The sequence below is a fragment of the Vulpes lagopus genome, chromosome 4 (genome assembly GCF_018345385.1).
Source record: "Vulpes lagopus strain Blue_001 chromosome 4, ASM1834538v1, whole genome shotgun sequence".
In the NCBI taxonomy this organism is placed as follows: Eukaryota; Metazoa; Chordata; class Mammalia; order Carnivora; family Canidae; genus Vulpes; species Vulpes lagopus.
The window spans coordinates 149,122,222-149,146,540 of record NC_054827.1 but is presented as its reverse complement, the minus strand read 5'-3'; the positions used below and the strand labels follow the sequence as shown (position 1 = coordinate 149,146,540).

General features: G+C 39.9%; 1 protein-coding gene across 3 annotated transcripts in view; it reads right to left on the bottom strand.

Moving 5' to 3' along the window:
- KCNIP4 (potassium voltage-gated channel interacting protein 4) overlaps positions 1–24,319 on the bottom strand; it is a 1,126,626-nt gene that overhangs the window by 99,470 nt on the left and 1,002,837 nt on the right. For all 3 annotated transcript variants that reach the window (XM_041753802.1, XM_041753801.1, XM_041753799.1), the window contains exon 2: positions 9,408–9,532. In XM_041753802.1, the coding sequence (XP_041609736.1) occupies positions 9,408–9,532 (125 nt within the window). The remainder of the gene's footprint in view (positions 1–9,407; positions 9,533–24,319) is intronic.

Genomic DNA, 24,319 nt, shown 5'->3' with positions numbered 1-24,319 from the left:
ACTTTAGGACAGGCCCAACATGCCCCATGTATTCTTGCTCTCTCTCTCTTTTCTTAACCAACAACCAGACACAGTTGGCTCAGTGGAGGTGCTGAGGCCATAGACAGTAGTGGAATCCCTAAACAGGAGGAGTAACCTCAATGAACCAGTGAGGCAGAGCCCCCAACCTGAACAGCTGTTGATGATCAGCCTGGATTTGGGAGCCGAGAAAGAAACAAAACCCTGTTGCATTAAGCCTTTAAAATACTGGGCTGTGTGTTACAGCAGTGAACCCACTCAAATACGTATGGGAATTACTAGATGCCACCACTCAATCTCTTTTAATTTTTGAAATATGTTGCTGAGATGAGAGGGGTTCTTGAGCTACAGAGATCCTATTATTCACTTGACAGTATATTTGCTGAGCATTATAAGGCATGAGTATCTACTGGATGAAAACTATGAACACACTTGCAATAGAACCAAAAGTAGTTCTTTGTTACCATATGAGACTGCCCTTAATATTTTTCAGGAGCACTTGATAAACTCAGTAAATGTGTCCAGGTATTTTTGTGGTTCTTTTACAAGAAAAGTCATGCTCTTTCACTTTCCTTACCATTAGATTTTTTTTTTTCCCAAGAGAAAATCGATAGCTCTTCAATCTTACTAGGTAGATGTAAAGGGAACTAAAAAAGTGAGAGAAGATAAAAATTTTATCTGGATGAATCCCTGAACTTTTTGATTGGGGTCATTAATTCACAAACCTGTATAGATTATATGTTATGTACAAGGCATGATCTGAAGAGTTAGGAGTCTTATGGCAAAGAAAATATAGTACCTGACCCCAAGGAGAGTATAGAATACGGAAAGGATCCTTAAATCAGCTCAATTGGGGGAAACACTTTAGGAGTGTCTCCAAATCTACGCTAAAGGTGACAAAGTTTTTCTACATATAAGCCTTTCAAAATTAGCTTTAACTTTGGGTCCTCTCTTCCTTTCATCTTTTTTTTTTTCCTTCTTTTTTTTTTCCTTTCATCTTTTAATCCAAACCATCAAAATGGCCAGTTGGCTCAGCCTCCACCACACACCATATTTTGCCTCCATCTTGGTCTAAGCAACACTTTTTCCCCTACTCTTCTGAAGCTTCTTTCCCAAGGAAGCTTCTTTCTCCTTATTTTACTTTGACACCCTACACTGCAATCTTCTTAGAGCAGCCTGAAGAGTCACCTTTTCAGAATCGTTACTATATATTATATTTGACCCTTTTAAAATCAATACTTCCTCAATATCTTTAGGAACAATAAGAGAAAATGAATATTCCAAGTTCCACACACTCTTGCCTCACTCCTGCCTCAGGATTTGTGGTTGTTCTCTCTTCCTGGAATGTCCTTCATGTAGCTTAGTCCTTCTTCATATTATATATTCAATTAAGTGCCATCTTCCCAGTGAACACATCTTTAACCATCCCATCAAAAGAAGCTCTCTTTTCTGCCTTTCTATAATATATTTCATTACAGTTCTGATCATAGCAGGGATTTCCTTAGTTGTTTGCTTATCATTTTGTATCCCTCTTTACCACCCACTTCCAACTCCCATTGGAATGTAAACTCCAAGAAAACTTACCTGTCGTTTAGTCAATATATTCTAAAGACCTAGTTGAATGGTGTGATCATATTCAGCATTCACAGAATGAATGATGGAAAAAATTATATTGAGATAAAATCTAAGCTGAGATGTGGAGAAGGTGTACGAGTGAGTTTGCCTCATGAACAGTAAGGGAGTCATGAGGAATAGTACTCTCTGCAGGAAGAAAGGGCAGATCAAAACTCCAAAGAGGGAATCACACCAACTGCAGGCAGTTCTTTATGGTTGGAGGGGAGTGAATAAAAGATAGTGAGAGATAAAACTAGAAAAGTAAGCAAGGGCTAGTTGGGTCACTGTAGTGCAGAGAGAATCTAAGTCAGGGTTGGACTTATAGTAGACACTCAATAAATAAGTGTTGGATGAGTGCATAAGGCTCCTGATTCTGTCTTCTAATGACAATGGACATATATTCATTGGTTTTAAGTAGGAATCAGCAAGATCCTATTTGTGCTTTAGAAAGATGCCTTTCATTGCCCTGTGAAGATTGGTTCAGAGGAAGATAAGATTGGAGTCCAGGAGATTGGGAGGCCATTGTGGTGACATAGATGCGAGATGACAGAGAGGAAAGGACAGTGTAGAGGAAAATGAAGGGGTAGATGGGAGAGATATAAAGACTAGAAAACTGAGCTTGGAGATTAATTAGATGCAGCAGTTTCTTAGGGAAGAATCCAGAAAGACATCCGAGTGTCTAGATGACTGAATACATGGAGAGGTAACATTTATTGATAAAAGATAGGTTTAGGGGGCAAACAAGAGTTAAATATCCTGCATATAATATATTTCATTTAATGGATGTACAAGCTATTTTAAAAGTTAGGCATTACATGGATGATGAGAGATGACTTATCTGTTATCGGGGTCTGGTACTTTCATTCTAAAACCAGATACTGAGTTGTCGTATAATGGGCCAGACATTTGGAATTAAGAATAGAGAATCAAGATGAATCAGGCTCAGTATATGGTCTTCAGGAAACTCATAGGTTAAACAGAAATAAGATCCTTAGTCCATTTGTATTTCTCTCTCTCTCTCTCTCTCTCTCTTTGTTGGGGAGAGAGGCAGTTGTGTGTACTGGTGTGGTAAGGGGATGATATAGCCCTTAAAAGGTAAATCCCTCTCTGGAACAGGGGTAAGATAGAAGGGTAGTGCAGAAACTGCCGCCTCCCTTATGGGAATTTGCAAGCAATCCAAGAGGAGGCTTAGAACTGGCGTGCTAACCCACTAGACCATCTACTAGGTCAGGCTCAAAGTATCCCCAAACAGGGAATGCCTGACCAACACGTGTATAATGGTTGTTTGAAAATAAAATTAAATAATCACAATTGCTCATTGTTAAGTAAAAATAATCTGTTGCATACATATATTATCAAACCCATTTGTGTCAAAAGAATCCCTCTAAACACAAATACATGCACATAAAAATATCTACAAGAGTAAAGAAGAAAGTTAAGCATACCTACCTCCAGCAAGGTGGAATGGGGAGTTGACTGTAGATGGGATAGTTACATATTTCAATTTATATTTCCCACATGATTTCAAAAATTTAGCATAGTAATTAATTTAAAATAAAAAAAAACCAAATAAACAAGAAGCATCCAAATTCCACAGATTATATTTAACACAAACTCTTGTATAAGGTAATTGGCTTCAAGATGACACTGCAGAATGTTCATTGTAAATTTTAGTTACTTCTGTACTTAGTAGAATGATTAGGAGAGAGCTTAAGGGCTCCAAGGTCTATTGAGCACACTCTCAGTGAAAGAAATTATGCAAAATATTTTTCATCATCTTCTCATTTGCATGGATGTTAATAGCCTGAATCTTCAAAGGATAATTTGATGTCCAGAGAAGCTAAACTACCTGCCCAAGATAAAATATGTCAGCTGAAAGGTTTGAACCCAGTATAATGTCGGTATTTGGAAGTCAGGAGGGCAGTCATGTTTATCTGCTGAGACTTGTACATAAACATCTCAGAAAGCCCTGTTTCCTGAAAGTCTGACAAAAAAAAATTCCCTGAGGGTATAGAAAATTACATTTTAACTCTGTTCTTATACCTTGATTTTAAAGTACATGAGTAATACTTTGCACTTAAGGAAGATCTTTTATCTGAGTCTTTCAAGAGCAGAATAAAGCCAATTATTACCCACCCCCTTTCATGATTGGAAGAGAAGATCTTAATCCCTAATTTGCTGACAGGGAGACAGAAGCTGCCAGAGATGAAGTGATTTACTGAAGGTTACACAATCAGCCTGTGAAGCCTCAAGAATAACTCTAAGGGCTCGTGACAAAAGGGCAATTGCAGCTTATTTCTCTATCCTAAACACCATATCCCGCTCTTTATCAAGCATGTGCTAAACTCCTCCTCTCTCCCTCTCTACCATAAGTGCGATTTATTGCTTTTTATATAAACGTCCTTTGTAAGAAAATGTAGACCCCCTATAATTTTGTCCTCACTTCCCCTCATCTATTTTTAAATATATAGTAAGTTCTCAAACTCTTCAAGTGGTGTAGGAAAAAAAAAAAAAAAAACATCAAAAACTTCCATCTCCTGCTGGTTTCTTTGGCCACAACATCAAACCTCTTGCAGAAATCAAAGAAAACTTTGGTACCACTATTGGTCAAATCCCCAAGGAGATGTCTGGATTGTAGGTATAACAATGAGGGTAGGGATTAACCATGCTTGAGATAGGACTTCAGATTTAATTTAGTTGCTTCAGATACTGACTTCTGGGGTTGTGTCTTCTTAAGAACACTGCTGTGATGGACACACACTATGGTGACTCCTAGTAAGTCACATTGTTTTTAATCTCCTTGCCTTGAGTGCTGGGATATACAAAGATGGTAGGTTGAGATGTCATACTCATGACTATAGTATATCGTGTAAGACTCTGCTTTAGAAGACTAGAGAGACTCTCTCTTGCTGGCTTTAAAGAGGTGAGCTGCACATTATAAGAGATTCTGTGAGAAGGTCATGGGCAAGGGGCCAGAGGCAGCATCCCGAAGATGAGAGGCCCCAGGATGACAGCCAGCAAGAGAGTGGAGATCTCAGAAATACAACCACAGGGAAATGCCAACAACTATGTGTGCTGGGAAGAGGATCCCAGGATCCAGAAAAAATGTAGCCTAATCAACACCTTGATAGCTTTGTGAGACCCTAAATATAGGACCCAGTTAAGTTGCTTCTGGACTCCTGACCCTCACAACTGTGACATGATGAATGCATGTTTTTTAAGCCACTAAATACGTGATAATTTGTTACAATAAAAAAAAAAATACAAGCATCCTTCATCCTTAGGTAAAAAGGATATTAATACTTAGCATTTTTAGGAAAAAGGACATTACCAGTCATTAAGGTGATACCTTAAAAATATATGTGAATCTAATGGTTACTTTGACCTATTATAATTCAAAGTAGTGAAAGAAAAAGAAGTTGGGAAGGATTTGGGACAAGAAGGTACCAGGTGTCCAAAGCATATAGATCTAAGTTATTGCAACTTTCACGTTGTGCATTAAATAATTGGAAGAATATGCTATAAATTATTAACTAATGAAAGCAAATGTCAGAGAGGCCATATTAAAACGTAATGCCCCAGGAGACCGTTCATCATCACCTAAAATTGAACTAAAGTTATGCCTGATTTTGAGAGAGCAACAAATCAAGTTCATGAAACATGAATATAGATACATAATACGACCTTTGTCGTATTTGGGTCTGTGGTTATCAGATGTGGCTTTCTGTTAGCTATCTATTAAATGGGATTTTTTTTTTTTAATTAAGAAGTTTGGGGGAAAAATCTATTGAGCATCACTTCAGATTTAACTGAGTCAGACTCATCAGAGCTAAGAGCTGTTACCCACCTAACATACACATTCCACCAAGGGGTGGAAGCCCACCAAAGACCTCCTAAGGCTCCAATGTAGTCGGTCTAAACATTGATATTTTTCTCAGTACCATAGGACTCATCACCATCAGATCAATTCTTTTTGTGACAGAAGCACCTTATGACTAGTTCACTGGTTGTCAATCTTGGCTGCACATTATAATTACCTGGAGAACTTTATAAATCCCGATGCTCAAGCTTCTTCCCAAAGCAATTACATCAGAATCATCAAGCATGGTACCAACCTATTTGTAATTTTTAAAGGTCCCGGAGTGATTGCAAGATGCAGTTAAGTTTGAGACTCCTGACATGTAGAAAATACCTTGTATCTTCCAGTATCCTCTCTAGTACACGGTTATGTAGCTCAAGACCCAAAACGCTGTGAGGCAGTATGTAGGCCAACCATGACTGGCCACTGACAATACTAAATTTGACTATTTGGAGATATACTATAATAACTCCTTTTTGTTGAGCTCATGTTTATTATCTAAATTTTCTTAAGAAAACTTATAAATTTTCTTAATTTCTTTAAAAGAATCAGACAAAAATCAGCCAAAACAAAACAAAACTCCGGTACTGTAGGTATCAATATCTTCATTTGTAGAGTTAAGGAGACATAGGCGACTGACTCAGAGAAAGCTGCTTAAACAAGTAAGATACGGGCTTGAGTCTGAGTGACCCAAAGCTTATGGTATCTTCATAGTGATTTTTTAAACTGCGATCCCCAAACCAGCAGCTTTAGCATCACCTGGGAACTTATGAGAAATGCAAATTCTTCACCCCAATCTCAGATCTACTAAATCATAATCTTTGAGGCTGTTGCCCAGCAAACTGGTTTTTAACAAGCCTTTAGTTGATTCCAGGTACTAAAGATTGAGAAACACTGCTATCTTCTCCATTTCTACCAGCCTCCTACTTTAAGAGACTCAGTTCAGCCGGTGGTAAGAGAAATAAGAATGTGGGGGTGACTCAGTGGGTAAAACAGAGTGACAGGCTGATAAATTTTCCCTTACTATCTTACCTTTCTTCCATCCCCCGTTTATATTAATAACCTGTGTTGGAAATGAGGAAATGCTATCAGGGATATGGTACTGGGAAAAGACTGGGGGGCTCTGGCGATCTTTACTAACGGGTGATTTGTCATACTGAGCCTTCATTAGATAAGTGCCATTGTCTTAAGATGTTGGTAACTAGCTTATCCTTTTAATAAAAATATAGGGCGCTTTAAAAGGTTTTATTAAAAAATAAATAACCCAATTGGTTCCATGGAAGTAATTTTTTGATCTTAAGAGCTTGAGATAATTGGTGTTCAGGAAACCAAGAGTAATTGGTTTGCTTTCTCTGATGCTAAGCTGGTTCAGATTGCTGCCATCCTATAAAACATGAGTGCCATTGCCCTGCTTTCATGCCTCCCTTGATATAATTCAGGGTATATTTATTCGACTTGTACATTTGGCTAGGGGAAAATAACCCAAAATGAAAATAACAGTTGTGTTTGATTTATCAGAGACATCAATTAACATTTTCTGAGCAAACCGTGGAGTCCTTTCTTGTAAAGGAGTATGTGAATAGGCTTTGGGCACTTTCAGGTCTGATGGAAATTTATCTCATGGTGCAGGATGGGGGGGGTGGGACAGGAAACTGATGCAGAGAGAAGAGAACAAGAGAAAGGAAAGGAGAGAAGCAAAAGAAAAGAGACAACAGTTGACAAGGAGAAGAGACAAAGGAGGGAGAAAACTCAGGAAGAAGAAATAAAGCAAGGACCTGGAGGGTAAGAAAAGGAGAAAGGAGGGGGGTCTGGAAAGAAGGAGGAGAGGACAAAAGGCAGAAAAGAGGACAGGTAGGCAAAGACAAAAATAAAAGAGAGCAATAAAAGTAAAATAAAATAAAAGACAAAAATAAACGAATGCAGACGTCAGAGCCCGGGCAATTTCTGTGAAGTGCCACTTGGAGAAGACCAACCTGCAGAGAGATGCTGCCTCTGGAAGTTAACGATGGCAGTAATCATGATTTCAATTTGCAATAAATGGTACCAAAGGCAGGCTGACCCCAAATGGAGAGACCTGCAGTCACGTCAGTGGAGTGATAAATGCGTAGCAGGGTTGCTGAGAGGCTGGATTCAGTTCTCCTTTATTTGACAACCATTTTGTGTCAAATTGCTGCTGCCAGTGGTCATTCCAGCTGTTTTTTTTTTTTTTTATAAGTGTTTGCTCTCTCTGCACATGGTGCAGCATAGACATAACTAATAATTCTCTAGCCTCATTTCCAAAGCCGCTTTCTCTTTATGCGTGTGTATTTATATGTGTCATCGTGATTGATTGCACATCCAGACTCCCTTTTAACACCTCCGCAGAGACCTGGGTGTTAGCAGAGAACCAGGTTTCAGGGTAGTAATGGGGAGAGAAAAACCTTAGAAAGCCCAGGCAAGGAGAGTGGCGGAACAGAAATGGGGTAGAGAGAGACCCCCGTGGAGTCAGAGAGATGGTGGAAGGTTGTATGCCATACGCATGATGGAACTCTGTAAACATATGCTGAAAAGTCAACTAGGGTTACAAATTCTCTGAGTAAACTTTTATGTAAACTTTTTATGTAAACTTTTATGGAAAGAGGTAGAGTTTCTCTTTTGGTCAGCATGAGGTCGCATAGAGGTAGCAACTGAGATGGTCAGATTTGAAGAGGCTGGAATTAGCAGGACTCTTTGGACACTATAGAGTCTATAGTGGGGCTGGTAGGGGGAAGACCTGAGGAGGGATCAATGTAATTTAATTTGGATTTCAAGGGGATCCCTGGGTGGCTCAGTGGTTTAACGCCTGCCTTCGGCCCAGAGCGTGATCCTGGAGTTCTAGGATCGAGTCCCGCGTCGGGCTTCTGCATGGAGCCTGCTTCTCCCTCTGCCTGTGTCTCTGCCTCTCTCTCTCTCTCTCTCTCTCTCTGTCTCTCATAAATAAATAAATAAAATCTTTAAAAAAATAATTTGGATTTCAAGGGGAACCTGTAGTATAGCTACTATGGTTTACATGTGTGTAAGAACATAGCACATGTTGGCCTGTGTATGCCATTGGAAACACAATCATCTGATACTTTTAAGGATAAAATGCCTTTTTCTTTTTTTTTAAAGTAGGCTCTATGCCCAACATTGGACTTGAACTCACAACCCTAAAATCAAGAGTCACGTACTCTACCGATTGAACCAGTCAGATGCCCAAGGATGAATTGCTTTCAAATAAATTCATGACAAGTCTTCTCTCCCCATATAGACCAGAAGCTCCTTGGATATCTTCTCTGGCTTTCAAATAACCTACAGTATCTAGCTTAACACCTAACACATACCAAGTGTTCAACAAGTCAATTGTCTGGACCACTCATTGTCCTTTGAAGATGATTCATTCAGGAAAGAGAATCCTAGGTGCACCTGGATCACAAAGAACCAGATGCAGGGACTACCTACAGACATTTAGGGTCTACAGTCATTGGTAGCATGGTTTTTCAGAAACTCAGAGTGACTCTTCTCCAATGTTAGGAATGGCATTCCATATGGGCCTCGATCTATAGTCAAGATTCAAGTCAAACATCAGACTACAGTTCAATAATGAAGAGATAATTGAAGCCTCTTGAAATTATATCATTACAACCAAAAAACAAAACATACCAGGAACTGAAATGAGTCTGCCTTTTTTTTTTGTATCCATCCTTGTTTAATGTCCACCCACCTTGTGTGAGCACTTTGTGCCAAAGTGACCCAAAGTCTAAGTGGATATTGACAATATTCACATCTAGGAAAGTTCTGTATGAAATGTACGTACGATGGCGCTCTCACAGAACCATGTGCTTTCCCTCATTTCCTCTCACTCCTCAATGCTCTGCTGAGAACAGTGTGAAGGTAAAGTTATAAAGGAAGTTCTTACATTCTTAAATCCTCTGTAAAGAATCTGCAGCTCCTTCTTGGTAAATTTGCTCTGGGCTTCCAGAAGCTCCAGAGCCTCAGGCCGATGCCGGACAGTGGCCATCTCCAGCTCATCTTCCACGCTGTCTGTGGAGGAGAACCAAAAAGAGGCTGAAGAACAGTCACAGGTCACTGGTGCTTATACACAACAACACAGGAGAACAATAAAACGTTTACTGGATGTCTGTGATTTTTCCAAAGTAAGGATTCTCGTACCATCTAAGTAGTCTTTACATTTCCCAGAGTTTACATAATGAAGCTACGACAATTCCACATGCTCTTTTCCCTACTAGCTCTAATCATTAGATCTTACAATATTAGCATCTTTATAATACAGTTTGAAGAGTGCACAAAATCATGAATAACCTTAAAACCTGGACTTGGTGTGCATATACCAAGTACGGGTTGGAAAAATGGAATTTCAGCTCAATGACAATCAGTACCACCCTGTGTATCACACATCTAGGAGGTAGGACTCTGCCAATACTCTCTGAGGATTAAAATATTTGGCCTGGGGCTACAAATAAAGTGGCCAGTTGAGGTGCTGAAGTGAGTAATCAGCTGCTGATTTCACTGGCATAAACCCAGTCTTCATGGGTGCACTCTGGACTGGGCCTGGGAGAAGTTCTGGCTAGACCCTCTTCTGCAGCCAAGGGAGTCGATAGCTACAGATAAATCCTAAAATACTGTACTTTCCTTTGTGTATTATATTTACAGTATGATTCCTCAAAGATGCTCTTTGTAAAAAGAATTTGATATCCATATAAGTTAGGGAAATGCTATAAATGCTATTATAGTGTGGGACCCAAAGAGTGGAAATTAAAGGTTTCCAGAGGACCTGCAACGAACAATTCTGTTTAACTTTGTTTAATCCAATTGACCCCAAAGGGTATTTGTCCACAGAACCCTCTCTCCCCACAGGTCACATCTGGTGATCTCTACATGTCTGCCCTAGGCTCGTGTGGAACATTAGTTAGGAGGTGTTGGCTTATATTAGGATCTGGGTGCTCAGGTCTCAAAAGTATAGCATCCTTGATTAATTTCAGCTTTTTTTTTTTGCAGTGGGTCCCCATGGAGGCCTAAGAGATTGTTCTTGCCATCATCCAATCCACACCTTGGCTAAAGAACTCACCAGGAATATAAGTATGCAGGCCCAACCCCATAGCCATGGCTTGCTAACCTCCATTGTATTCCTTCTTCTTAGCTACAGATTTCCAGCTCAGAGGTTCAGAAGAAGAGCTTTTTTTTCATTAACTCTGTGCCCCGGGCCACTAGCATTCCAATTCCACATCTCATGTGTCAGAAATTTAGTCATTGTGGCCAAAAGTCATGTCATTCAGATACTCAGAGCTGCCTTTCACTAACACCTGTACCTACTTTCTGCCCTCTCTCACTAAGTGCAGTGATGGGCCAGAGTTTTCACAGAGCAGGGATAAAGAGGTTTCCACAGAACCCTAATCTTGGAGTGTCCTAATCACTGCCCTCAAGTTTACAAAAGCCCAATAATGGCAGTGAAACAGATACCTGGAATGGTTGTGTTTGTCAAAATGGGGAAGAGATGATAAAAGCAGACATTTGTTTTGTACTCTTCGTATTTTAATAGCTTATTGTGAAACTGTGAGATGGAAAAGCTGCAGGATAGTGATGGATAGATAAGAAAAATAAAAGGGACATGAGAAGATGGGAAGGCCAAGAATAAACTCGAGCTGACAAGCATGAAATTGATGCGAAAGTAAGCGAGCTATGCACCTGAAGGATGTGTAGAGGCCTACAGGTAGCTAGGGAAATGGCAACTAGGCATTCACAAATTGACCTCCGGCTGAGCTTTATGGGGAAAATCAAAAAAGTCCATATGGGGCTCCTTCAATTTTCTCCTTCATTCACTGGAACATTTGAGTAGAATAGGCTGATTCTACTCAATAGGTCCTAAGCTTAGAGAGGAGGTGCTCCCTAAGATTGCTGTTGATCCAATGAATTGGACTGTGTTATTGTTACTGGAGTTGCCAATGCAGAAATGAATGCCCTGGAACAGACTTGATGTAAATAGATAACACCAGATAGAAAGACCCGGCTTTCTTGAAAAATATCTTCACATAAGCTTCTTTTGAGTTGATTACAGAATAATCCCGTCAGCCTAAAATGTTCCTCTTTCTTCTTTCTGCCTGTTGAAATGTATATATCTTTAATGATTTAATTTAAATATTACTGCCTCTCTGAAGCCTTTCCAGATTACTCCACCATGCAGAACCCTGTGCAGAGTTCTCACACCCTACCTACCTCTCATGAAGCATAAAAACATAATATGACCTGTCCATGCCTGCCTTCTCCATTGTGGGTGACTTGGCGATGTGAGCAGTGTCTTAGAGATATGCATATCCTCTGGGTCTAACAGTCTGGTGCCCATAATCACTCAGTAATTATTTGGTGAGTGAATGAATGAATGAATCAGTAAATAAATGATGTTGCTACTAAAGTTTCCATTCCCCTGGAACCCCTTGAACCTCAGCAGCCCTCTAGAAAATTATTTCTCAAACTGAGGTTTGTGGACCCTTGGTAGACCTTAGATGCCTTCTTCGGAATCACTGTGTTCTCCATGCCTTGTTCCGAGAAACAGCAAGAGCAAAGGCAGAGGAAATTTTAATCAGATTTTCTGAGTAGTGCTTCGATCATAGCGTAACCTTTTGTAGACACAGTGACCCTTCCACTGGAAAGAAACAAAACTGCATTCACTCCTTGGCCTCTGTAACCACACAGCAATCCGAACCACACCACCAACACACTTCCTTCCTCCAGCTCTCACAGACGTGCTGATGCTGAGACGGATACAAAAGACCCAGAGCCAGAGGGTCAGTGTAATTAATTGAATTAAGTGTGTGCTAGGATTGAGCATCATACACAATATTCAAAGCACCGCACTGGAAGCATCTGCCTGTGGACTCTTGTTTTCCCGGCTGACTGGTACCTTATTTCCTAATGACTCCTACCTGCCAAAGGGCTGTTTCTATTTGTAGGAGGCTGACAGGCTCTAAAAACCTGAAATCATCAGTAATCACCAGCACATGTTAAAAAAGCAACACCACCTAACCCAATCAAGACTGATTCCTGGAGGCAAACTCTGGAGAGCACAGCATGAGGCCGCACCCGACTGTGAAACTCACAGGTTGACTCAGCCACCTTTTAGGAGAATGTATTTGGGGCGGGGAGGGGTGTGTGTGTGTGGATTTTAATACAACACTTAATATCTATTGAGCGCCCATTATAGGGCAGGAGGCAGGATAGGTGCTCTATTAATATAATTCTAGTACAGTAACTCCATGATGAGGTAAAATTGTCCTTTTTTTTTTTTTTTTAACACATGTGCTACTGGGTCTTATAGAGGTGAAGACGTGAGTGACCAGATGTCACATAGGAGAAAGATACAGACAGGATTCACACCCAAGTCTCTGATGCCAAACTTTATGTTCTTTCTCCTTTGTCATATTGTCTCTCAATACCAACAGAAATAAGAATGATAAAAACAACATATTTACCTCCTCTCCTTTTCTGCACTGTCAAATATCTCAGAAAATTTGACTAGATCCACTGGGTCCATTTTCTACCTCCTGTTTTCTCCTTAATCTCCCGTAATCTGACTTCTGGCACCATTATGGGTTGAACTGTATCACCTCAAAATTTGTATGTTGAGGGCCTAACCTCCAGTATGGCTGTATGTGGAGATACGGCTTTTAAGGAGGTAATTAACATTAAATGAGGTCACAGGGACCCTAATCCAATATAACTGGTATCTTTATAAGAAGAGAGAGACACCAGTGATACACACAAGCAGAGGAAAGGCCATGTGTAAGCACAGCAAGAAAGCAGCCATCTGCAAGCCAATGGGAGAGGTGTCAGGAGAAACCAACCCTGCAGGTATCTTGATTTTGGGCTCCCAGAACTGTGAGAAAATAAATTTGCAGTTCAAAGCATCTAGCAGTGGCATTTTGTTATGGTAGCCCTAGTAAATGGGTACATCCATCCATGTTCGAATGACACACAACACATGTAAAAGCAGGTCTTGTTTCACATAGTTTGCCCAGTTGGACAATGGGCAAGCCAACAATTACACCAATCTTTACAACAGCCTTCAAGAGAGGGGCTTTTGATCCCACTTTAGGGATAAGAAAACTGAGGTTTGGAAAATCAAAGTATCTTGTTCAAGCTCAAATGGCTAGTGAGTAATGAGGCACACAGGTGTCTTTAGCACCCTGAAGTCCAATTTTTTAAGCATTCTGCTGAGATTATTAATAAAAGTCACCACTCTATAGAGAGCTTTTGCTCTAAGCTTGGCTGTATATTATCTCGTTCTAATACTGACAAAAATGGTGTGAAAGACCTATTATTCCCTTATTTTACAAGGAATAACAGGCTTACGGAGCTTAAATAATTTACTCAAGGTCATATAGCAAGTCAGGTTCGCAGCTAGGATTTGACCCTTGGTTTTTTAATACCAAAGAGGATGAGCTCAGTCAATACGCTATTTTAAGAGTTGGTAACAGCTATATACATACATACATATATATATATATTTTTTTTTGAGTTGACTTCTATTGCATAACTTTTATTAAAGACTATTTTATTTTTTAAAAATGTTTTAAGCATAAGAAAAGTATACAAAATGTTATAAAGAATACCTATGTTCTTACTATTCACGTTTCTCAAACCAACATTTGCCTTAGACATCCTATTTTTTTTTTAAGAAAGAAAGTACTGCAGCTAGACTCAGAAATCCTGCTCCTACACATTTCCCCAAGCGAAAGGAAAAGTTATAGTCTCACTAAAATCTGCCTATGAATGTTTACAGTGGTTTTGTGTATAATCACACAAATCTGGAAAGAATCCAAACATCTTTTGATGGGCAAATATATAACAAATGGCAGTACATCCATTCAATGGAATAGTACTCAGCCATAAAAATCAACAAACTATGGATATATACACACACATACAACCACTTGGATGAATCACAAATGCATTGTTCAGTGAAATAAACCATATTTGAATTTTCTGTGCAATTCCATTTTTGATCACATTTTGAAAAAGCTAACCATGTAGACGGAATACAGCGTAATGGTTGGTGGTGGGGAGCAGGGTTGACTACAAATGCCTGTGAAGGAATTTTGGGAGTGATGAATATGTTCTATATCTTGATTTTGGTGGTGGTAACTTTATTATATTTATCTTTATTATATTTGTCAAAACTCATAGAATTACACCAAAATAGGTGACTTTCATTATATGTAATTTATATTTCAATAAAAAAAGAGAAAAAATAAACTAAACATTGAACTGAAACAACAGCTCTCCCTCCCTCTCTCTCTCTCTCTCTCTCTCTCTATATATATATATATATATATATATATATATATATATATTTTTTTTTTTTTTTCAAAATCCTAGGGGAAAAAATTTTAGACTGCCACTGAACCCCCCCAATGCCTCAGGGAAAGCATGCCTGGGTGCCTTGGAGAGATCACCATGGTGGCAGTCAATGCTGTGCTGCTTTAGAAACAAATAGAACAAGGTGTGAAAGGGACACTATCTCAGAGCTGGAGAAAACAAAATGTTTGCATTTATACATTTTTCCACAGATAAATGTAGGTTCAAGGAGGCTGGGTGGTGTCTGTGTCTAAGATTAAAACCAGAACCAGGTGGGACCCTGGCCACCTGAATCATGTCCAGGCCTCTGCAACTCCGCAGGCATCTTGCTGGGTTGCTAATTCGGTGCTGCTTTTGCATCCTGAGACAAGCTGAATACAAATAGCATTTTAATTCATGTATCTTCTAACAGATTTAATTTTAATCAGACAACTAATTCCCAAACCCAGACACCCTTGAGCTCCCCAGCTGTCTCTTTTCGTTATTTGTTTCTTAGATTTAACTCTCTCAGGGCCAAGGTTGTCCTAGTCTGAGTAAACAGTCCCCTCAGGCCGTGACACAGTTGGGCTAGAAATTGGAATTCAAATCACGTGGGAACAACAGAATGAGTTTTAAAAATAGGCATCTTTCTCCTCTTTCTCACAACTTCTCTTCTGCAGTAGTAGTTTATTACAGTCCGGTTTATAATTCTGCAAATTTGACTCCATCCAAGGTCAAGCCATACCCTCCAGATCGTAACTACAGAACATCGTGGTTTACAAACACATATGAGTGTGAGGTCTGCCTTTCTAAAGCAAGTGTTTGTAAATAAGGCCTGTAATGCTGAAATAAAACCATTTTATAAATAATGTCACTCCACTTGGAAGTTTGGTTTAGAATCCAGTCTGGGGACACTGAGGTGGGTCCTTCCTTCATCATAGCATGGGACACTGCGAGGCCACTGCCTTGTTCCACAGACCACTGGCTACATCAGGCCGTACTTACTGAGCACATGAAATCAATGAATAACTACTATAAGCCTCCCCAGCGTAATGGACGTATCTACAGGAGGTCCTCTTTGCACAGCATAACCCTTCTTTACATAGTGTATCTAGTTTTCATTATGAAAGATCATAAATTCTATGATTTTAAAATTCTGTTTGAACTCAAATTGACTTGTCTAGCCAAAGATTCAGCTGGCTTGACTTATATTGCTTAATGTCATTTATAGAAATACCTTTTGAGTCTCTCTTCCTAATGTTTATGCGTTATTAAATTGGTTTATTTTTTTTAAATTGGTTTAATAGTGACTTAATTAGTGTGGCAATAAAATCATGATGAGGATGATTACCTCCTAATGATATGCTACATGTGATTTTAGAAGCTTGGTCCAGTGGCAGGTATGGGAGGATGGTTGGATGAATTTTGCTCCAGGTTTTAGATTTATAGTAAACACCACTGGAAGATTCTTGACTATACACATTGGAAACTACTTGTGAGAACTTTTAGAATTGGGCACCCAGGTGGCTCAGTGGTTGAGCGACTGCCTTTGGCCCAGGGCGTGATCCTGGAGTCCTGGGATCGAGTCCCACATTGGGCTCCCTGCATGGAGTCTGCTTCTCCCTCTGCCTGGGTCTCTGCCTCTTTCTCTCTCTCTCTCTGTCTGTCATGAATAAATAAATAAATCCTTAAAAAAAAAAACAACTGCTAAAATAAGAAGATGCTACTGTTTGGTTCATGTTCACACCTGTCACAACAGGACAAAGAACAAGCTTTCCAGGTGAAGATTTCCAAAGCTCTTGTACATGGTACCAATGCAACCCCTTCCCTGTCTTTCTTCCTACTTTGAACACGTGTACAGGCATTGACGGAATGCCATAGATTCAGAGCATTCCATGCCTTAGCTCCAACCCTCCCTGTCCTCAGAGGGGTTGGTATCACAATCAGTTGAGGAAACTGATTTTCAGGATTAAGGAATTTACATAAGTTCGCACAGCTAATAAGTGGGGTTGCTGGGATCTGACACAAACCTTTCTATTTTCTGTTCAATCATTTGACTTCTCTCGATGGAGAGTTCAAACCCGGGACAAGCACTGTAAGCAATTGCTTAAACTTTGCCAACTTTAAATGCTTTATCTCAAGAATATGAAGGCCTGGGAGCCCTCTTGACTCTTGCTGTGCTCACAACCACTCACCTATCCACCCACCAGGAGCTATTTTCGGGTGCGCACGGAGAGTACACGAGCAATTAACTCCAAGCTGATGGAACACAGCCCACAAGTAGAAAGCAATCAATCCATCCAAAACACTGCAGGAGTCCTAGCACACCCCAGACCACCCTAAACAACAAGAACCCCCTAATTTTTGTTAATCAGACACATGTTTCAATTCTGGTCCTGAAAATATGTTAGGACCAAAAAAAGCCCTTTATAATTAGTACTCTATCCTATTTAATATTTATATATCGCACAGAAAATGAAAAGTATTTTGAAAATGGCCAATTATTTTGAACATCTCTTAGAGGTGGTTGTTGATAATGACACTGAAATTTCCATTCTAGGAGAACTTGAATTACTTTCCAGTTTCATGGCTGGGTTCAATCACTTATAAACTATAACTATTCAGAGGAAAATTGCTGGAGCTACTTCTCACAGTATTCATGAATGGATAGTCTCTACCTTATTTACAAACATAAATAATAACTCTTCATGCAGGTTTGGGTTTTAAAATATGATCACCTAATTGGAATGCTTGTTATTAGTATTAGCCATATTATTACCGTAGCAAGTCATGTGCGACTCCTTATGATAGGAGCTATTATTTCATAGATGGTAGGGTCTTACTTGCTTTTTGGTAAATGAGCAACACAAAAATTATATTTCAAGTCATTATACATGGAAAGAAAATCTACAATAGAAATGCTGGGGTTGGGCAGCCCAGGTGGCTCAGCAGTTTAGCGTCGCCTTCAGCCCAGGGCCTGATCCTGGAGACCTGGGATCGAGTCCTGCATCGGTCTTCCTGCATGGAGCCTGCTCCTCCCTCTGCCTGGGTCTCTGCCTCTCTCTCTCTCTGTCTATCATGAATAAATAAATAAAATCTTAAAAAAAAAAAAAAAAGAAATGCTGGGGTTTGGTGAGAAGGAAACAAGGAATATGACTGAACTCACACATCAAGGTAGACCCAAAAGATGGATAGTTTAGCCAGGAAAGTCCACGGCTGAGAGGAAATACAATCAAAGAGAAAACTTGAAAAATTTGGGAAACATGGAGAGAGATAAAGAAAGATAGCCAACGATGGATGGCTCACTGAGTTAAAAATGCCATAACAAAAGGGTTTCTCCTCAAGTCTGACAGACTTTCTTTAGTTTGTCTTTAAAATCAAATGATGGTAACAAACCAGTTTTAACAGCATTTGCTCTGTGTAAGTGCTTTCCTTAGGTTAACTCATAAAATCCCCATCAGCACACTGTGGATACTAAATTATGTTCTACAGGGGATCCCTGGGTGGCTCAGCGGTTTAGCGCCTGCCTTTGGCCCAGGGCGCAATCCTGGAGACCCGGGATCGAGTCCCACATCGGACTCCCTGCATGGAGCCTGCTTCTCCCTCTGCCTGTGTCTCTCCCTCTCTCTCTGTCTCTATGTCTATCATGAATAAATAAATAAATAAAATCTTTAAAAAAATTATGTTCTACAGATGAAGACACTGGCTCAATGAGATGGAATGACTTGCCCCTGGTCACACAGTAGCAGAGCCTGAGTATGAACTCTGGGTACTCCGGTTCCAGGGTTCACATAAGTGACTATTCCGTTGTCCTGCCTACCATAGACGAGGTAGGAGGGTAGTGCTCCACTTATCTGGAAATCACATACCCAACCTGGAATCAGGAAATCAGTAGCAAAAGGGCTCTAGGCAGAAAACAGAGTTTTCTCGCATTGAACGTGGTTTTGAAACTAGCTCCTTAAATTTGTGAATTTATATTCAAATAGAAAGCCTTAGCACGAGTGGTTGTAAGCCAAAGGCCAATGCACACATCAACACCCTGCTCTCCTTGACTCCTAGGATGGCACCTTGCCAAATGCCTATCACGAAAGCCTACCTCAAGAAGACCGTCCCCAATTATAATAAGCTTGTAATTATAATTATAATAAGCTTGTAACTCCACTTTGGAAGCAGCTGGGGATGGGAGAGGAGAGCTACAAACTGAAAGAAGCCCATGAGACACAATAATAATACCTAACATTTGACAGCTGGCACTTTGTAGTAAACAAAATCATTTTCACTTTCACTATCATAGCTACGCCTCACGATCACCCTGTGCACAAATACTGTGACCCTGCTTTTACGGATGAGGAAATGAGTGTGGGAAGAAATGTTGTAACTTATGAAAGACATAGAAACAGGAAGCTATGAGTGAGGACTTCAACTCGAATGTACAGACTCTGAAGTCTAGAAGTGACCCCCGATTGCCTGAGAACAGAGGAGGAAAAGTAAAGTTAAAAAGGCACATGAGCACATTACAGCAAAGAATAATAACAGAATAGTCAATGCCCAATGTTTGATCTTGGTCATTAGGAACAGGCTTTATTCCCTTTGTTTCAGAAGATAATACGCAGGTGATACATTTTCATTTTTTTTATTTTTATTTTTTTCACTTTTAAATTGTTAATTTAAAGCCTATTGTAAAAGAATAAACATATGGAAATCTTACGTATTTATTTACTTATTTAGGAATCACTGATATATAACAGACTAGTTTTAGCTATACAACATCATGAATCGACATTTGCATATTTTGCAAAATGATCACCACGGTAAGTCTAGTTAAAACTCATTACGAGATATTAGACAGATAGAAATTTTGTTTACATAAAGTATAATGTAAGATCCATAAGACGTTACCGGGTTGCATGTTGCTTCAGCAAGCAGACACTAAAGAGCTGGGATCTATTATGCAGGGAATTAAAAAGAGTTTGGGTAGGTTTAGTCATCAATTCTTGGTGGCATATCAGGGGATGTTTGGGGGCTAATATCAGGGATGCCGGTAAATACTTTGCCAGAAAACATTTATCTGTCAGGACCACATTTAAATCTTATTTATTTGAGTACTCTCTACGCCCAAGGTGCGGGTCAAACACATGACCCCAAGATCAAGAGTCACATGCTCTTGCGACTGAGCCAGCCGAGAGCTTCTATCATGGCCCTATTTAAAACAGAGCATTAGGAAAACCAAGCAGGGATCTAGGTTTTGTTATGTTCTTTCTAGGGTTAAGCTGATTTCCTGCCTCAGAGAAAGTTAGACAGCTTAGTCCCAATGTCAACCGGGCATTTGCGTGTGACTTGGCTAAGTTAGTAAGACTCTCCGTGCCTCAGTTCTGTCGCATGTTCAAGGCCATAAAGATGAGCATAAAATCCAACCTAATATTATAGTATAGAGTGACTCTGGACATAACATGAGCTGGTGCTTGTGATTGGGACGTAGTAAACAGTTGTATTATTGTTGTTATTTGTAGTAGTATCAGTACTAATTACAGCGACATCTGTCGCCGCCCTTATAATAAGAAGAAAAGTACCTGGGAGCCCTCATGCTAGCAAATCATTCCATTGCTCCACCCCCCCACCCCCCCCCCGCCCCAGGTCTATTTCTCAATTCTGATAGTGGATGATGTGTTTGACCTACCTAAGCCTCAATTTTAAAATCTATAAACTGGGAATAATACATCAATTGCATAAAGCTGTTTTGAGAAATGGTTTGAATTGCACACTGGCATATAGTAATTAATCAATAAAGGGCAGCAATCATGATTATTAATAACCACTGCACACTTCCTAGGGAGGCACTGTTCTAGAATCTTCAGGGGTGAGGGCTCTGTGATTATATTTCTTGCGTTTGAATCCATTCACTGATTCTTGTTAGCTCTGTGACCTTGGGCAAGCTGCTTAGTCTCTCTATGCCTCAGTTTCTTCGCCCATAAAGGGGGGGATACTAATAAGCCCTCCTGCAAAGGATCGTTGAGAGGTTGGGATGAAATCATGTGTAGAAAGCATTTAAAATAGGCCTTTTGTACTCTTCCAGCTTGATACTGACAACGGAATAAGGTCCATTTTGGGGAATGGAATTTGAAACAATAACCTAGCTTTACTGCCTGTCATTTCCTCCCGCACACCGTGTGACATCGTATCTTGGATAATTTGCTACTCTCCGAACAAAGCCTACATTGTCGACTTTAATCTTTTTGTTTGCACCATCTCCTCTCCATGGATCTGCCTTTCTCCCTCCTCCACTTTCTCTCTTTAGTCTCTCTAAAGGCTCATCTCAATGTGGACGGGGCTTCGCAGGGGACGAGTGTCCTCAGACTTCCACCCAGCATGCAAAGTTGTCTCTTGCCAGCTCTGATTGCTTTATAATATCATCGGCCTGATGGAGTATCTGTCATTCCTTCTGTGATGTGAACATCTCGAGACGAGGATCTCAGTTATCCTGTTACCACCAATGCCTAGCATAGTTCTGGATACTAGAGACAGCCCCTCACTCATTCATTCATTCAGTTATTTACTGAGAACCTATTATAAGCCAGACCCTGTCCAAGGCAGTATGGACACCAGAATGAACAGCCACCACAACAAAATCTTTGCTCACATAGACCTTATTTCTAAAGGAAGACCCACTGATTGGACATCCACGTAGAGGTGTCAGCTGACCGGATGCATCTATGGGTGTGGAGTTGAGAATCATGGTCTGGGCTAAAGATGTAAATGTCAGAGTCATCATCAAGATCCTGGAACTCGCTGATATTACTAAGGGAGAAAACACCAACAGAGAAAATAAGTCTATCTCTTACTGAATGAACAATGACCACAGGTTGAATGGAATAATGCAGGTAAAGGGCTTGCACACCATAAGGTGCATCCTAGGAAATCCCCATGAGTGCTCTCTGCTATTATTCTAATGATTTTGCTACTGGCCCTTCTAATATCTGCTCAGGTCAAGTATTCATTAATTTTGCACTGTCACTGAGATAAATTAAATGTGTTTTTATTACCTCCAGGAATATTCACTGGAGAATATGCCTTCCTCCCCGCAGGTTCAGAGAACACTACAATGTAGCATGAGACTGTTTTTCTACCCGAAGTCTCAAACTCTTTACTGAAAGGTGAATACGTTCCTGTATGTTTAGCCCCAGAATTTGTCTTTTTGTTCTCCGTCTTGTTGCTCTTTTCTTTTCTTTCCTTTTCTTTATCTGGAAGCTTGGAAGCAAAGATGGGCCAATGTTTTTCTAAAGAACTTCTGCCTATCGCACTTGCTGCTCTATATCCCTTGGCAAGAAGGCAATTTGAAAGTAAGAAAGTTAAACTTTAACCTGCAATCTAAGCAGATAAGGGAGGATGCTCTGTATTTTATAGACCTGGTGGAGTGTAAAATTGAGTCTGCTTGAAGCGTTAGGCTCCCATTTCAGTTTTTAAAGGAAACCGGCAGAAACCGGCATTGACTGGATTCGTGCTTAGCCCAAATATTACTTCCTAGCTCAATGCTAATGGAAAATAGGTATTTATGACTCCCATTAGAAACTGCATGAGTGACCGATCATAAAATTATTAGTAAAAGATAAAATAGAGAAGGCTTTTGTTTATCTAACTCTCAGTGTGACTTAAGTAGTTATCACTCTACCCCTTTGGCCCAAATTAATAGTAAGAAAATAGTAGAAAAATCAAGTAGGAAGCAAAGATTTCATCATATAAGTAACCTGGAAAAAACAAAAAAAGATCCATCAGCCAACAATAAGGCTTGTTTCAAGAATGGCTTGTGTTCTTCAGGCACTTTAAGCCAACTTGTCTAAAATAAAACTATCATCTTAACCTACTTTCCTGACCTTCTCTGTTCCTTATCTTGCTTCACGCTGCCACCGTTATCTTTTTGGTAGAATCACTTTGTCCCTTTTCCATCTTAATTCAGTACTACCAACTGTTTCCCAATGTGTCCCGCGGTATCTTCACCGCACGTTTCAAATCTATCCTCTCCCTTCCACCACTAATTTTTATTAATCTTTTTATTCGAGTGTAGTACACACACAGTGCCACACAATGCAGGGACTTGCCAAGTTCATACATTGCGCTGCGCTCACCACCAGTGTAGCTACCGCCTGTCACCACACAATGCCATTACCATCGCACGGACTGTATCCCCTGCGCTGTGCCTTTTACTCCTGTGACTTCGCCATAATTTCATGACTGGAATCCTGTGTCCCCCCACCCCTCTTACCCCTTAACCCATTCTGCCCAGCCCTTCCCCTCCCTCCCTCCCTCCCTTCTGGCCATCGTCAGTTTGTTCTCTGTATTTACAGGTGTGATTCTGCTTTGTGTTTATTTCTTTGTATTTTTAAAAATATTTATTTAAATCCCAGTTAGTGAATTTACAGTGTAATATTGGTTTCAGGCCTACAATACAGTGATTCAGCACTTCCATACAACACTCAGTGCTCATCACAAGTGCGCCCCTTAATGCCATCGCCTATTTCCCTCATCCCCCTCCCACCTTCCCTCTGGTAACCATCAATTTGTTCTCTGTAGATAAGAGTCTGTTTCTTGGTTTGCCTCCTCTCTCTTTTCTTTCCTCTATGATTTTTTTGTTGTTGTTGTTTGTTTTTAAACACCACATATGAGTGAAATCATATGGTATTTGTCTTTCTCTGACTGACTTATTTTGCTTAGTGTAATAGTCTGTAGCTCCATCCATTGCAGAAGGCAAGATTTCATCTTTTTTTATGACTCATATCCTACCATATATATATACACACCACCTCTTCTTTATCTATTCACCAATCGATGGACACTTGGGCTGTTTCCATAGTTGGGCTATTGAAGATAATGCTGCTATAAACATTGGGGTGCATGTTTCCCTTTGAATTGGTATTTGTTTTAGATTTCCCCACAAGTGAAAACATTTGTCTTTCTCTATCCAACTTACCTCTCTTAGCATAATAACCTCTAGGTCCATCCATGTTGTTACAAGTGACATGATCTCATCCTTTCTTATGACTGCGCAATGTTCATATAGATCTCACATCTTCCTTATCCATTCATTTATCAATGGACTCTCTTAAGCTTCTTCTATATCTTAGCTACTGTAAATAATGCTGCAATCAACATAGGGGCGCATATATCTTTTGGAACTAGTGGGTTTTTTTTTTCTTTGATTAAATACCTAGTGAAATTATTGGATCATATGTTATTTCTACATTTAATTTTTTTGAGTAATCTCCATACTGTCTTCCACAGTGGCTGTACCAGTTACATTCACATCAATACTGTACAAAGGTTCCTTTTTCTCCACATCCTTGTCAACACGTGCTATTTCTTTTCTTTTCGATTTTAGCCGTTCTAACAGGTAGATGGTAATATCTCATTGTGGTTTTGATTTGCATTTTCCTGGTGATTAGTGATGTTAAGAATCTTTTCATGTCTGTGGTGATTTGTCTGTCTTCT